Here is a 14,059-nt window from a genome sequence, read left to right on the forward strand (position 1 = left end):
CATCCACACGTAGAAGGTCTGTAGGTAGCTGAAGCTCTGTTCGCAATTTCCTCTGGTCATTATGGCCCTTTTTCTCCTACTACATGTGCGTGCAATGATGCAGACATCTCATCACAGTGAACACCTTTCTGATCTACCACAGGTGGAGCCCTTCAGGCTTCAGCTGATCTGCGCGGCGCCCCATGCGGGTAGACCCCCACTGGTCAGAATGTTGGAATGTGTTTCGGCTTTACCAGAACGGAGCCTCGCATAAAATGAGATGGCCGCTGTCGATTCTGCTGCAAAACTGGAGGCGTTCCCATATCAAGTCTTCAAGGGGTGAGAAGGGCACTGAAGAGTGGATTTCTTCGAACGGCTCTATGGTCCTTGAAGACGAATCAACCCCAACACGATCGGCGCAAACAGAAGATGGCGAAGATGACAAGTCTATCGGCGGATACGAATTCGGGTTCAGGACATGCTTGTATTGGTAGTTGGTGCTGCTGCTGTTGCTACTGTTTGTGCACAGGTTGGTACAGGTTGCGGTTGCATTTGTGCAGGTTGTGTTATTGCTGTTGCTGCTGCTGCCATTTCTGATAGGCACATAATGGTTGTTTGTTTCGACGAATTCCTCCTTCCAACAACAGAAAAGAGTATAGTATCCAGTCAGTCGTGAACCACAACAATCAAACAGAGCTTTACTTATCATTGTAGGGCAGTGAGATGCAGCTGTTAACCTCAGAAGAGGGCCTGTCGTTGCACATGACTGGATGATCTTCCGTTTCCCATTGAAGCCAAGGGAGCACCATTTTCTCGTCCTGGTGCTCAACACAGCAATTCCTGAGCTTATTGGGACTCGAACTAGTAGAGGCTTCTTGAACAAGGAGTTGCTCTCCTGTGGACTGCTGCATTTCTTCCCCTTGAACTGCTGGAGACTGAACGTCCACCCCAGTTAATCCTGGTATAATCGATACACACTCTTCAAAGTACTTGTAAGCTTGCTCGTGCAAGCTTCTTGACATTGCCTGTTCCTCTTCTTGTTGCTGCTGCTTCTTGTCAACCTTTCCAGCAATAAAGCTCGGTGTATCATACTTTGAAAGGAAAACGTGCGTGTGTATGCGCGCGTGCGTGCGTGCACAACTGTTTCACTATTGCTTTTGACAACAAAACGTCTCACATTGAGACATCCATCTATGTAATATCAGAATATTTTATAGACAGCATTCTGTAAGAAAATGTGTGCACACACGCATGCAAGTGATTTTGCTTATTCAAGAGTACGTACTCACCACCCGGGGTACATCTCTGAGGATGTCAGTGCAGGAGGAAGGATCAGCTAACTGATCACTTAGGTCATGGGGGATGACCAACTCCTGGACAATTTTTGCAAACTCCAAGCAACGCCTTTCTTCCACTGCCAGTTGGGACCAAAGCTGCTGCACCCGCTCCTCCGACTGCACGCTCGTATCAAACAAGATCAGTTACATCATTGGAGAACTTTCTTTGCATTGCGTGTGTGTGTTTTAACCGTTGTTCCGGATGTTGTGAACAGACTTTATAACGAAGCCTATTCTCCTTGTAAACGTGTGAGTTGATGAGATAATGAAGCTAGTTCCCCCGAGTTACCCAGAAAAGAGAAAAGCCGAATGTGGCATAAGCTTATGCATGGAGACTAGACAGTTCACCTGTCCCAACTTCTCTGCATACTCCTTGCGAACATCGGCAACCACTTCTGGGACAGTCAGGTCCTTGGCATCACTATTAGCAGCTGCCACCAATGCCTCTACCTTGGGATAGGTCTTTTCAATGCTCTGCATACAAGCATTGCAAAAAGTTTAAGTTACGGATTGATAAAACCGAATATCAAGAACCAGATCGAGCCCAAGTTGATAAGATCACCTGTCGAAGCTCCATTCTGATCTCCTCCACCGCTTTCCAAATTTCTGTGCGCATAGCCTCACACAATGTGGCATCATCCATGGTACTATCACGCTCGCTTGCATCAGTCTGTAATCAATAGAGCGTCTAACAAAAGTCTTCGAAAGTGGCAGATCTCTTGATTTTTAGAGAAGGAACATGCATGCAAAACCCCCTAACACCCGACTCGGCTGTAACCAATGTTTAGAGACTTTCCTTTCCTATGAACCATTGTCTACTTAATGCCTTTCCCACAAAGGCTTACAGGGTGAAATATTTTCATTGTGCAAAGTTGGTGTGACAAAATATAGGATTACAAGAGACTAATACTACAATTCAAATGTGCCTTCCAAAGGCTTCAATGACAAGTAACTCATTGAAAGAAATGTTTCTTTAACTAAAACGTAAATAGAAAGTATGACCATCTGCCTACCATGATTAAAGTCTCCACATTGTTCGAAATTCCTCCCTTTGCATCCCATGCTAGCTCACAAAGTTCAAAGCATTGCCTTAGCATCACCCATGCATTGATATTGATAATCATGTTAATGTAAAATGGAGCACTTTGGATTTTCCAAACTCCCTCTTAGAGATGAAAAACCCTTGCATTATGTAAGCACGCTTCCCTTTTACCTCATCAAAGGAGTGATTGACTCGGATCCACCATGTTCTTCGCGTCTCACACTGCAGAAATCTACTTAAGCGTGCATTTATGGCGACTCTTAGCTCAACTATACTTCATCACCATAGCCTTGCCTTACACAAATTCTACTTATGAAGGATGCTTGAATATCCCCCAACTATGATTAAGAGCCAATCAATTTTTTTAAGTAACCCTTCAAATAGGACTACCTAAAAAAAGATATCCATACCTCCATAGTCTTTGCAACCGACATGCATCCATTGATCGATACCCTAGCTACTTTGGGGTGAGACCTTTCAATTATGAAAATAGCATGGAGATGCAACACATCATCTCGAGCACGTTCCTTTTTGGGCTTGAGAGGGAGTATTGAGCCGGTAATAGTAGGGTTTACTCCCAAACATAGTTATGGTGCATTAACCACTAATTCAATCTCCTTAAAACAACCCCAAAAAGCAAGTAATGATACATTATACAAAACAAATGGCTTATTTTTTTATAATAGGACATGCACCCCCGATTCTATGTATATAGGAGTCTTGTGTTTGTCCATCCTTGCTCCCTTTATTCCAATGCTACACCTTCAATCCTCTCATTGCCCAATGTTGTGCAAACCCCTTCAAAGGGACATCACCAATTTATGAAGCCTAGTCGAATGCTACCCTTGCTAACACAACCCCTACTCAACTGAACAACCTGGCTTGTAGCCTCAAATTGCTGCATTTTCAATTTTCAGCCTACTACCCTGTTGGTTTGCAATTCTCCTTTACTACAAAACACCATCAATCGCCTACCAACTAACAACTTGTCTCGATACCAGCTAGACTTGTGTTGGTTGTTTCTACAAGCCGCCCAACATGCCATAACCCCCCTACAAGTGTCACATACATCAACAACCCTACATTTTGCTGATAGGAGGCATTTTGGAGCTATTGCTATTGGTGTTTTTTGCCAAATCAAGCCACCTTACTACTAAAGTAGGAAGCTAGAAGTTTCAAAAACAGCAAGGTCGAAAATAAGTTTCAAACAAGTTTCCTACATTATTAATTTTTAGGAAACGACAAAAAAACATTTCTTATATATATACCAAAAAGTATGGTTCATAGGACTTACATAAAATGTTTAGAGAAATAGACATGTTTATTCATTATGTGCATGACCGATGATCGAAATGCACAATACAAATCTCAAAATTATGCCAACTCTTCAAGAATATAGACACTACTTGTCATTTCTCAACCACCTTATTATTTATGATGAGGTTAATAGGAAAATATCCACACTAGTTAAAACGATTAAAGAATAATAATTAAAAGGAAAGTTATAAGATCAAGTGCATGCATTCTAGAAGGTCATTGTTTCAAATCCCCTTATCTACACAGCTTAACGATGTCTTATCCTAGGGGATAAAAGACCCCTCTTAGGGTTTGGGTGGTCTCCTATTTCTCAATAAACGATTCCAAAGGTGGCTTACAATTAACACAATTTCCAAGGCAAAAAGTAAGAAACACCTCTTCATCACATTTTTTGGATGATAAGAGACACCTTCAATTTGCAAGATATGTTTGGGACAAGTTTCATAATTTTTAGAAACAAGTTCCCATGCAACTATGCCTATTGATCACCTATCTATCAAAGATATCCAATTGTTGATGTTATCAAAGACCATTCAACATTTGTGTTTTCAAACTGATCCGCCTCCCACACTACTATTGCATCATTCAATCATCATCAAACATCCAAGTGCCATAACTACATTCAAGATCCGTTTAAGTACAACTTAGTTTGACACCCACTCCAATCACCTTTGCCCTAATCTTAGAGACATCAAGATTTGAGGCCCATTGATTGTATCATCTTCATTCTCATACATTTATTAGTAATTGTCATTCTGCAAATTGTGTTCTACATACATTGCCTTTTGTGTCTTGCAATACCATTTCTTTACAAAGGAATCCACTATCTACAAACACATTTCTTTAGAAAGGAGTCAAGTATTGTGGAGGCTTCATAAGAAAAGCTTGTGATGTAACTAGAAACAACACATGGTGGCAAAGGCAACATGAATGGAGGAAATATCATTTCACTAGGAGCTTCTCAATTGATGAGCTCTGAATTGCAACAAGAAGTCATTAACATGGGGAGACACATGGAGCATAAGTTGGATCACTGCATTTAGTGGCTCTAGATTCAAGGACATTCAATGGTAAAAGAGCAACTAGCACTCCTAAGAAGGGTTCTTTTCCTACCATATTTGGAGAATCTAAGGATGAGTGCTCACCTACTCCTTCATGTCTTCCCTGTTTGTGAGCAAGTTGTTTGCACCATCGTGAGCGTCCCCATATTCTCTCAATGCTAATCACATTGGGGCAATCTACATGTTTTGTGGGTCTTTGAAACTATATTGCTAAGAAGGAATAAAAGGCGATTTCCTAAAGTCAATGGCAAGCAATATGGGAAGCTTGTCTACACTTGGGTGAAGTTGAAGGACAATGCCCTTGCCTTGTATGTGGCAAACAAAGGGATTTATGATTCATGTGCAAAATAGACTTACAACTAGAGGGACTCTCTAGTGGGAGTCCTACGTCAACACCCACACAATGAGCACTTGAACAAAGATACACTTCACTCTTCAACACTTAACATCAATAGAGTTGCATCCAAAAAAGAAAAAGTGGAAGACCTTACAACAAAGGCAAGAGGATGCATGTATATACTTCACTTACTCCACCAAATCCTTGCTCACATGTCCTTTTTGCCTTTCTATAGATGAGGAGGTTGTCCATAGGTTTGTGGACAACTTGTACAATGCATACCTTTATTTCGAGTCTCAACTAATCTAGAGTTAGTATCCAGATTTCTTGGAATGGGCCGTGCAATTGGCTACATCCTTTGAGAGGCAAAAGACACACACCAAGGTTAGACAAACTAACAAGCATGATATCACAAAAGCCAAAGCAAGACATGCAAATAATTGCTTGTGGCGTGACACACTAATTACAAGAGGAGAACGAGTGTTTCAAGTGCAAGAAAAGGGTTGTAGGTATTGGCGATTGAAAGTGTCCTCAACAAATGCAATTGGATACAATTCAATGGATGGTTTAGTTCGTGGGAGTGACAATGACCCAGCATTGGATTATTGTAGCAACCAATGAAGTGCTACATAAAGTTTTAAATCTAAAGGTTCACATTTCGCAATTCTCGCATCATTATGGTTGAGGTTAGAATTGAGGGTTGCCACAATTCAAGAGCAACAACCTAGGGCTTTGACCTAAGATATGGCTATCAACAAGCAACCACAAGAAGTGGGAGAATAGGGATGTGTCAATGGCATCTCATTGGAGGTGTTACAACATGGCTTTTATTTTAGAGAGCTTGTTGAGATGAAATTTCTTGGGTGCTAATTGGCTTGTTCATGAAGAATGTAATGTTTACGAGAACATTGATGTAAAATTTGCATCTCTTGCAAGTATATGATTGCTCTTCAAAGTGTGTGCTTAGCTCTAGTGGGGTATTTGATTATCCCAACCATGGAGTGTCCACAAGAGGACCAATTATTGCCTTGGAGATTGTATCCTCTAGTCCACAGTATCAAGCATCTACTCAAAGCTGACCCTTATGGGACACATGTGGGTTGCCAATTGGTGTTCCAAAGGCTTCTTCATGACACCAATAGCTCATGTCACATGGACTGAGTTCTAAAGATTTATAGTTGCTTGGATGAGCGCAAGCCAAGCCAATGTTCACAAAAAACATTTCTAATAGCAAATACAAAAACCTCTAACTCAAAATTTGGAGAAATTTTTGAATCAAATTACATTTATTTGCATTTGCAATTCACTTTACATTAAATCTCAATTTTTCGTGAACATTGCAAGCACAAGAGCTATTTACTATGATTGGGCACTAAGGCTGGTAAGTTAATCATTTTGATTACTTATGGTTGCATTGGAACAATGAGAAGTTCAAATATTGGTTTCTACAAGTTAGATTTTTATAGCATTCTTCAAGAAGCTAGTTACATGGTCACGAATTTGAACAAGTGCAATGCAACTAATAACTACAATCTTGGTGGGAGAGGATGCAGTGCACTTTTGACATGGCTACATCTTCCTCAACAAAGCAATACAAAAAAAGTAAGAACCTTGTCAAAAATAGTTTTGAAACTTGATCATAGATACATAATTGATCAAAGTTTTGAAAGTTTAAATGACCCTAGATGGTTCTTGTAGTGCTCAAAAAGTGGGATTTAATAATTTGGCCAACTTTGTGATTGTTTTAAAAGCTTGAATTTTGGTTTACTTTGTAATTTATATCAAGAGTTTCACACTATTCAAAGCACATCTTGGTCCTCATTAGAGGAATCACTCTTGTCAACATTAAGTCTTCGCTTCTATTCAATAAGATCTACTAAGAACAAACTTTGTAGATCTAGAGAGTGGGAATATGCTAGATAGCGCTTGGCGTGGACTCTTGAAAGCATACCTTGTAAAATCTCTTATTTAATTGCTTTAAATGAAGATTTGAGGATCTCTTTTGTCTTACTCTCGATCTTTTATGAAAAATTCAATATCATCAACATCAAATCTTCTCTTCTTCACAAAAAGACATGATCTAACATGCTTAAGACCTTCTCCTATCAAGCCATTAACATGATTCATAATAAGAGGAAACACCCATGCAGAGCACTCAAAACATGAAAATATTGTTCCAATTGAATTTGCCGAAGGGGATGCCAAAATGGGATGGGTCATGTCCCCTATCCCATCCCTCTCCTACCCCATCCTCTTGTCAACGAGACAACTAATAGGAAACTTTTTAAACAAGGGACCTTTTCTTTTTTCTTTTTTTTGGTGGGTTTGGTATTTTCAAGTCTTTCAACCTTCTTCCAAGGAGTTTAACATGTTAGTTATCTCTGATCCCTCCCTATTTTGTCACACAGGCACACACACAAATTCAACATACCCTTGTTACTTGTATGAAGTCATAGCAGATCAGCCTACGTTACATACACAATTTTTCCAGAATGGAAAACACATGGCATGCACATGCATATGGTATTTGGTAGTACACATCCACCCAACACATTAAATGCATACGGTTGGTAACTATGAAATTTGAATTGTCATTTATGTATGCCGTAACCTCCCGCAGCCCATCCACCCCCATCCCCATTCCCTGATCCATCCGAAGATTGCATGTCGGGGAAGGCGTTTCGAGTGTGACGGCTACATGGGATCAAGACAAATTGATCGTGATTCATCATGGCTATCCTGCGTATGCTATAGGACGCACTTTTGCAAATACTGCGTGTAGGAATGCGTCAGGCTCTCGAAGCCATATCTTGTCCAATCTCTTATTTAATCGTTACAAATAGATATCTGCGTTAAAGAACTACAGAAAATATCCTCTCTTTTTCCCTTTGGTCCTCTCATCTTTCTGTTGCTTTGCGCAATCAAGACCTACAAGAAACCTCTACAATCTCCATATAAAAGTGTATCTATCCGCACAAATGCGTTCCGGATCTAGAAGGATGGATGCATAATGCCAGCCTGTGGAACCAACGCGAGCGGCAGGAAAACAATTGGCAAGCAAGAATCGGCTGCGTTCTGTTGATGATAGCAGTGAGGTGGCAACAAGCACAATCGAACGGTTGGCAGCTGCGTTTTGATGTCACGAAAGCAGAGAGGGCAGCATACTTGGCAGCATACTTGAATGGAAAGCAAGGGGCTTAACTGCCTTGACCAAATAGAGAACCTTGCATGTCGAGAGGTAAAAACGATGGTTAATCCATGTGGCACAACCTCTATGGAGATGGCATCGTAGTCCAAGTTGGTTGAAAATGGATACTTGTGAGCCCGAAAGCATTCCATGATGCAGTCTGGCAACTCGAGTGCCAAGTTACCCGTGTGCAAGTTAAACCAACACATTATGTCTGTTGTGAGCAAGCCAACACGATGGTGTCTTCTTGACATATCTTTTGAGTTGACTCCTACTACATGTTTAAGATGTGAAGCAATGCAACATGCCCACGGACCATGTTACTTATGCAAGTCATCGTGCTGTGGACCCATGGGACTAAGTGAGCACTGTCACACTTGGTATCAAAGCTACCTCATATCCGATTGCTAGGGTAATCTATACGGGTGGAGACAGGTTGACCAAGATTTCAAGCAAGGAGTGTCAAACAAGTGGAGACATGATGTCAAGCTTGTTCAAGTACATGTGTCGAAAAATGAGTTGTCATGTGAAATGAAGCAAGATCGACACTCCATGCAACCACCCACAACTTGTGAAGGGAATGCTATAGCTGAATGGTTTGAACTTGATTCTATGCCCATCCATGAGGTGCGAAGTGAAATGCTCTTTTGAGTTGAAAATGGATCTTTGGGGCCATGAGAACCATGTAATGATGCCATAGTGTGTTGGCAAAGGGTACATGCAGTGATGCGAAGGCATCTTCTTGGCATATCTTTAGAGTTGGCTTTTGTTGTGTGTTCTATAGGCAATGTGGTGTTATGTGCCCGTGAACCGTGTTACTTGTGACGCAACGGCATCTTCTTAGCATATCTTTTGAATTGACTTTTGCTACGTGTTCTATATACGATGTGGTGCTATGTGCCCGTGGACCGTGTTACTTGTGTGGGTTGCCATGCTACAGACCTGAGGGACGAGACAATCATTGTCACAAAGACTGGTATGTACTCTGAAGGAGTGTAAAACCCCAAGAATGGGAACATTCAACACTCTAAAAACCTTCTCTGCTTATAGTAAAAGTTTTACTCGATTCAAAACTCCTTAAAATTTGCTTTCATCACCAGGCTAGAGACTTCTCGTGCAGGCCTGGTCCTTAATCGACGCCTTTGTTTATGCTATTTCAAAGTGAAACTCCCATCGGTGCCCTTCCTCATTTCAAGCAAGAGTGAGACGCAAGTTTTTAGATCCGTGCTCGGAACGTCTGTAAACACACGAAAAAGGAAGGGAGAGGTCTCTCACCGGCGGGCTCGGTGTCACGGGGTGTCGCGAAAGGGGGTGATGACTCGAAGAGCGGCGTAAGGTATGGCGGGGACGGTGGTACTGATGAGAGGAAGCCGCAGAGGAACAGGCCGAGGACGAGGATGAGGACGATGAAGGTGCGTCGGGACCAAACAAGTTGCGGCTCGTGCGCGGGATGGAGTAACGAGAGGACCTCTCCGAGCTGCTGCTGTAGCAGCTGGTCTCATCTGCATCACTCTGCAGCACCGATACATACAACAGTTCCCATTCTATTCAGGACGGAAATTGAGGTAACGCATGACGCAGAAACACAATACACACACAACAGACCTCTGGCATTGCTTTGTGGCGATCCAATGAGGCCGTTTTTGTGCTGCTGTTGCTTGAGGCAGAGGCCGCCGAACGTGGCCGCCGCAGCCTGTAGCCATTGCTATACAGAGGATTGTTACGATGATCAATGTCTGATTCCGATCCTTTGCTGGTCATCCTCTGCATCACCCGCCTGTCACTATTAGCAACATCCGTATTGTGAGGGGCATTGGCGGCCGTCTGAGCCCTCTGCACGGTGCTCTTGCTCGTGAGCTTGTTCGCCCAACTGGCCGTGGACCGCCTCACGCGGTCATTGGTGTTGGATGAATTGCATTCGTCCGAAGAGACGCACTTGTTAGTGGTGGTGAAGGTGGAGAAATCAGACATGCTCCTGGACCTTCTATGATGAGGATGGGGATGGTGCACATAGTATGCGGCCACCTCTTTTTCCTGATCCGCAGCTGCAGCTGCAGAGCCCGTCCTCGATGTAATCGACTGAATGGCAGGGGGCTGAGATATCAAGGATGACGTAGTAGCATGAAAATTGCTGCTGCTGCTATTTAACTTTGGGCCAGGCTGGCTTCGCTTAGTGGACGACTTGGAGGTAGACATGGCCGTCATTTAATGGTGCGGAAAGAAAGCAGAGATTAGAAACACGCTAGGTATGGTTCAAAGATGTGCACCGTTGCCTGTCCAGACAGCCGATGGTATGGTTCAAGACGTGCACCATTGACGTACACTACAGTCTATATATAGTAAGCCAGCAAGAGGAAGGGGAGACGAGCACAGGGGGAGAGTGTCACTGTGCGTGTGTTTTTGAAGAGTGAGGGAATGGAGGGAAGACTGCTTCGAGAGTGTAGTAGAAGAGGGCCTTGTGATACATCATACATACGACGATGAATTGATGGAAGTATTTTAGGTGAACTCGCAAATTCAAATTGGGAGCTCGTCGAAAATAACGCTCGCGAGTCGCCACCCTCCCTCCCCCAATTCCACCGCCGGCCGCTTCTCTCTCTCCCATAGCCATAATCCCATTGTGCGCGCGCGCGCGTGTGTGTCAGGCTCTTGCTTCAAAGCAACGAACGTGACAGTGGGTTTTCCCCTAAAATCTGTTTCATTTGAATCTACCACCATTCCCGTCCTTACGGTGCACCTGCGTATGAAAAGCCTTAAAAACTAAATTGACTCTGTTTCGCATCGCTTAAGGGTAACCCGTTATTTTTTGAAGGGTGTTCATTTAGGTGACTATCTTCTAGCTCCATTACCCTATACCGTTTGTGTGATGTCACATGGCCTCGAGCTAAACCATTCTGTTTTTTACAGCAATTCAACAAGGCCATGATCGAAATCAACTTCCATGAACTCTCATCCAGTGAGCTAGGTGGCAATGTTCTTTTCTTTTAATGCAAAGGTAATGTAGTACAATACATGATGTTTTATGAAGCCTTGTAATAATTGGTGGGAAAACTTGTAGCAAAAGCATAAAGCTTATTGACACAAATGAACGACAGTCCCTCATCTACAGAGAGGAAAAGAGGAGGTGAGGTGCAATAGGAGGACATAGGTGCCATGCCCAAGTCTTGAAGGACCCATGATGAAGCACAAATGAATGTTGAAACATATGTTGCCCATGCAAAGGAGAAAGCTTCCAATCTAAGTCCTTGCCTGCAACTTTCGAACATTGTTGTCACGCTGCGCGTCCACCATTGCAAATCTGAGGGCAGAGTTTTCCACTAAGAAATAGATTACATTAGTCAGCATCATTAGGAGTTTATTTTCCATTGTGTGTATCTTTTGTGTTTGCATGACGCACGAGCACCTATAGTTAGGCCAAGCACAGTTTCTGCAATGCATTCATAAATTTTTAAAAACATCACTCGATTGATTGCATAGCATGGATTCTAATTTGCAAATTCCATAAGTGATTGGGCACGAAGTTCTTTTCCAAAGCATGTTCTTGATAGGGCATAATGCATGGGAAAATAGCTTCACGTGAAGGTTTCCATTTTGAAGATTTAAGGACTTGAGGAAAAGATTGTAATGTTGATCCTTCCCTTGGACTTTCCCCATGTAACTTATAATTCGAATGTTGCTAGCGCAAATAATATGTCCCTTTCAAAGCAAAAATGGTTCAACATTTAGCAACCTACAAAAGCTAAAAGGGCATATTGGGCAAGTACGAGGGCTTGCAATTAGTCCAAGATCTCCTTGCATGTTCTCTACTAGTGATGACAAGCAAGTCAAATGCTGGGACCTTGAATACAACAAGGTTATCTGCTCATATCATGAACATTGGAGTTTATTGTCTATCACTACATCCGACACTCACATTCTTTATGGAGATAGTGAAGACTTGACTATTGTCATTATATATCCTGGCATTATCTTCTTGGCAAAGTTTTTCACTGGCTTAAGATAGCCATGAAAATTGGAGCTACCCATTACAATTCAGAAAGAGAAACAAAAGCTAACACAAACAATGGCTCTGTCTCTCTCTACTCTTGCAATGACTATATATAATTAGGGCTCTTTGTGCTTCCTTAATCAAGAAGGAATTCATCACTTTTTCTCTATTCATGGTAGTGTCAAAGTTGAAGGTGGCATTATTGTATGCCCATCACATGGAGACATTCAGAAGATATGAGTATGGCAATTACTAATTTTGAAGACGATGGCATTATTGACCGAATGAAAGGCGGCAGGTTGATGACGAGGCAGGATGCTTTGACAGCCAATGTCAGTGATTACGTGGCAAGGGCTGGGATGATAGGAAAAGTTGCAGCAAGCGACATGAATGATGTCAATCAAAAGCTTTTCTAAAGCTTTTTTTTTTTTCGTAAAAAGAAAGCCACGAGCTTTTGGGTGGAGCACCGATTATAAAAGGAAGACAACGGCAGGAGGAAGGACAACAAAGAAGAGGAAGGACGAAAGCCAATGACGAAGAACGTGTTGAGGAGACTGAGAACGCAGCAGAAGATGACGAGGTGACGCAACCGTAGGAGGGGGCGAGCTCTGAGGAGGAGGCAAACGAAGGGAAGCGACAACGTTGGAGGGAGAACCGCAAGGCTACAGCGAGTAGGAGCCGAAGTTGACGAGCTTGGAAGATAAAGCATCGGAGAAGAGGACCAGAAGGCGATGATGAGGAACGGGAGGCTGGCAAAAGAAGCTGAGACAATGAGAGAGACACAGAGAGAGAGAGAGAGAGAGAGAGAGAGAGAGAGAGAGAGAGAGAGAGAGAGAGAAGGTGAAAGATAAAGCCAAGGGGAGAGACAACGCAGAAGCTGCGATGAAGGAGAACCGGAAGAAGCTACAACAGAGCGACAACATGGAAGGTGATGACCAAGCCGACGAAGACGGAAGGAAGTTGATGAAGAAGAAGTCGAGCCTCATGCAGATGAAGAAGAGGATGGACAAGTGTAATGATTCTGATGCAACGTGATCATGTGAAGATGACGGCGATAAAAGCAACTTGCGTGTGAAAGTCTCAAAGCCCCTCTATCTCTCTGAATTCGACTAAGAAGCTGTGTGTAGAGGAAGGCGTCCGTATAAAAGGATGATCCGAAAGCAAACAAAGTAGAAGAGTGAAAATATGCTTACTTGTATATTCTAGTCCATGAAGTCGTAGGCCATCAAGAAGCTTAGCATGCCTACTTCTATGCCTGTGCCTATGCCTATTCTTGCTACGGTTGTCAGACCATCTGTCAAACCGATTGTCGAAGGCATGGTGGAGGAAATTTCAAAGAACTTGAAAGATCTTCAAATTAAGATGACTAGAAGAGAACAACAGTCACTTAACCCAGCCCCAATTTCTGCCCCAACCTCTTCTACTCCTATGAATTCTTTCCGAAATGATCATGTTCGTCGTTGCATGTGGTGCGATAGTCTTGACCATGAGCGGAAGGACTCTCAAGATTTTGAAGAGGTGAAAAGGCTGAAGTTGGTGGTCTGGAAAGACAAGATGATATGTTTCGGAGATACACAACAACCGATTAAACCAAATTTTGGTAAAGAAGATATGAAGAAATTATTGAAGGAATCTCTTTTGCGCTCTTCTTATATGATATGAGAGGTGGCAAGAGAAGCTATTGCCTATGGTCTTCAATTGGAGCAATTGCCGAATGATAAATCTCCTTTATGGTCCTATGCACTGCATGTAGAAAAGAAGGGAAAAGTTTCATCATCTGAACTTTTAACCATAGGAGATACAATCAAAAA

The 14,059-nt window shown here is 42.5% G+C and overlaps 1 protein-coding gene across 1 annotated transcript; it reads right to left on the reverse strand.

Moving 5' to 3' along the window:
* Positions 1–226: 226 nt before the first annotated feature.
* LOC148037938 (uncharacterized) lies at positions 227–10,824 on the reverse strand. Its single transcript, XM_087676970.1, has 7 exons — positions 9,866–10,824; positions 9,536–9,772; positions 1,879–1,986; positions 1,665–1,790; positions 1,269–1,433; positions 717–1,040; positions 227–613 (listed from the first exon to the last, which is right to left on the reverse strand). Exons 1-7 carry the CDS (start codon positions 10,463–10,465, stop codon positions 230–232), a joined length of 1,944 nt encoding a protein of 647 aa, XP_087533096.1. The 5' UTR covers positions 10,466–10,824; the 3' UTR covers positions 227–229.
* Between the last annotated feature and the right edge of the window lie 3,235 nt (positions 10,825–14,059).

The sequence above is a fragment of the Lygodium microphyllum genome, chromosome 4 (genome assembly GCF_053477565.2).
Source record: "Lygodium microphyllum isolate KBCC chromosome 4, Lygodium_microphyllum_v1.1.10, whole genome shotgun sequence".
Taxonomy (NCBI): Eukaryota; Viridiplantae; Streptophyta; class Polypodiopsida; order Schizaeales; family Lygodiaceae; genus Lygodium; species Lygodium microphyllum.

Excerpts from the sequence above, each read along its gene's own strand:
- LOC148037938 (XM_087676970.1), bottom strand. The coding sequence starts at position 10,465 with ATGACGGCCATGTCTACCTCCAAGTCGTCCACTAAGCGAAGCCAGCCT. Across the intron at positions 1,791-1,878 it reads TCAGAATGGAGCTTCGACAG|AGCATTGAAAAGACCTATCC; the intron begins GTGATCTTATCA and ends GCTTGTATGCAG. Across the intron at positions 614-716 it reads ACGACAGGCCCTCTTCTGAG|GAGGAATTCGTCGAAACAAA; the intron begins GTTAACAGCTGC and ends TGTTGTTGGAAG.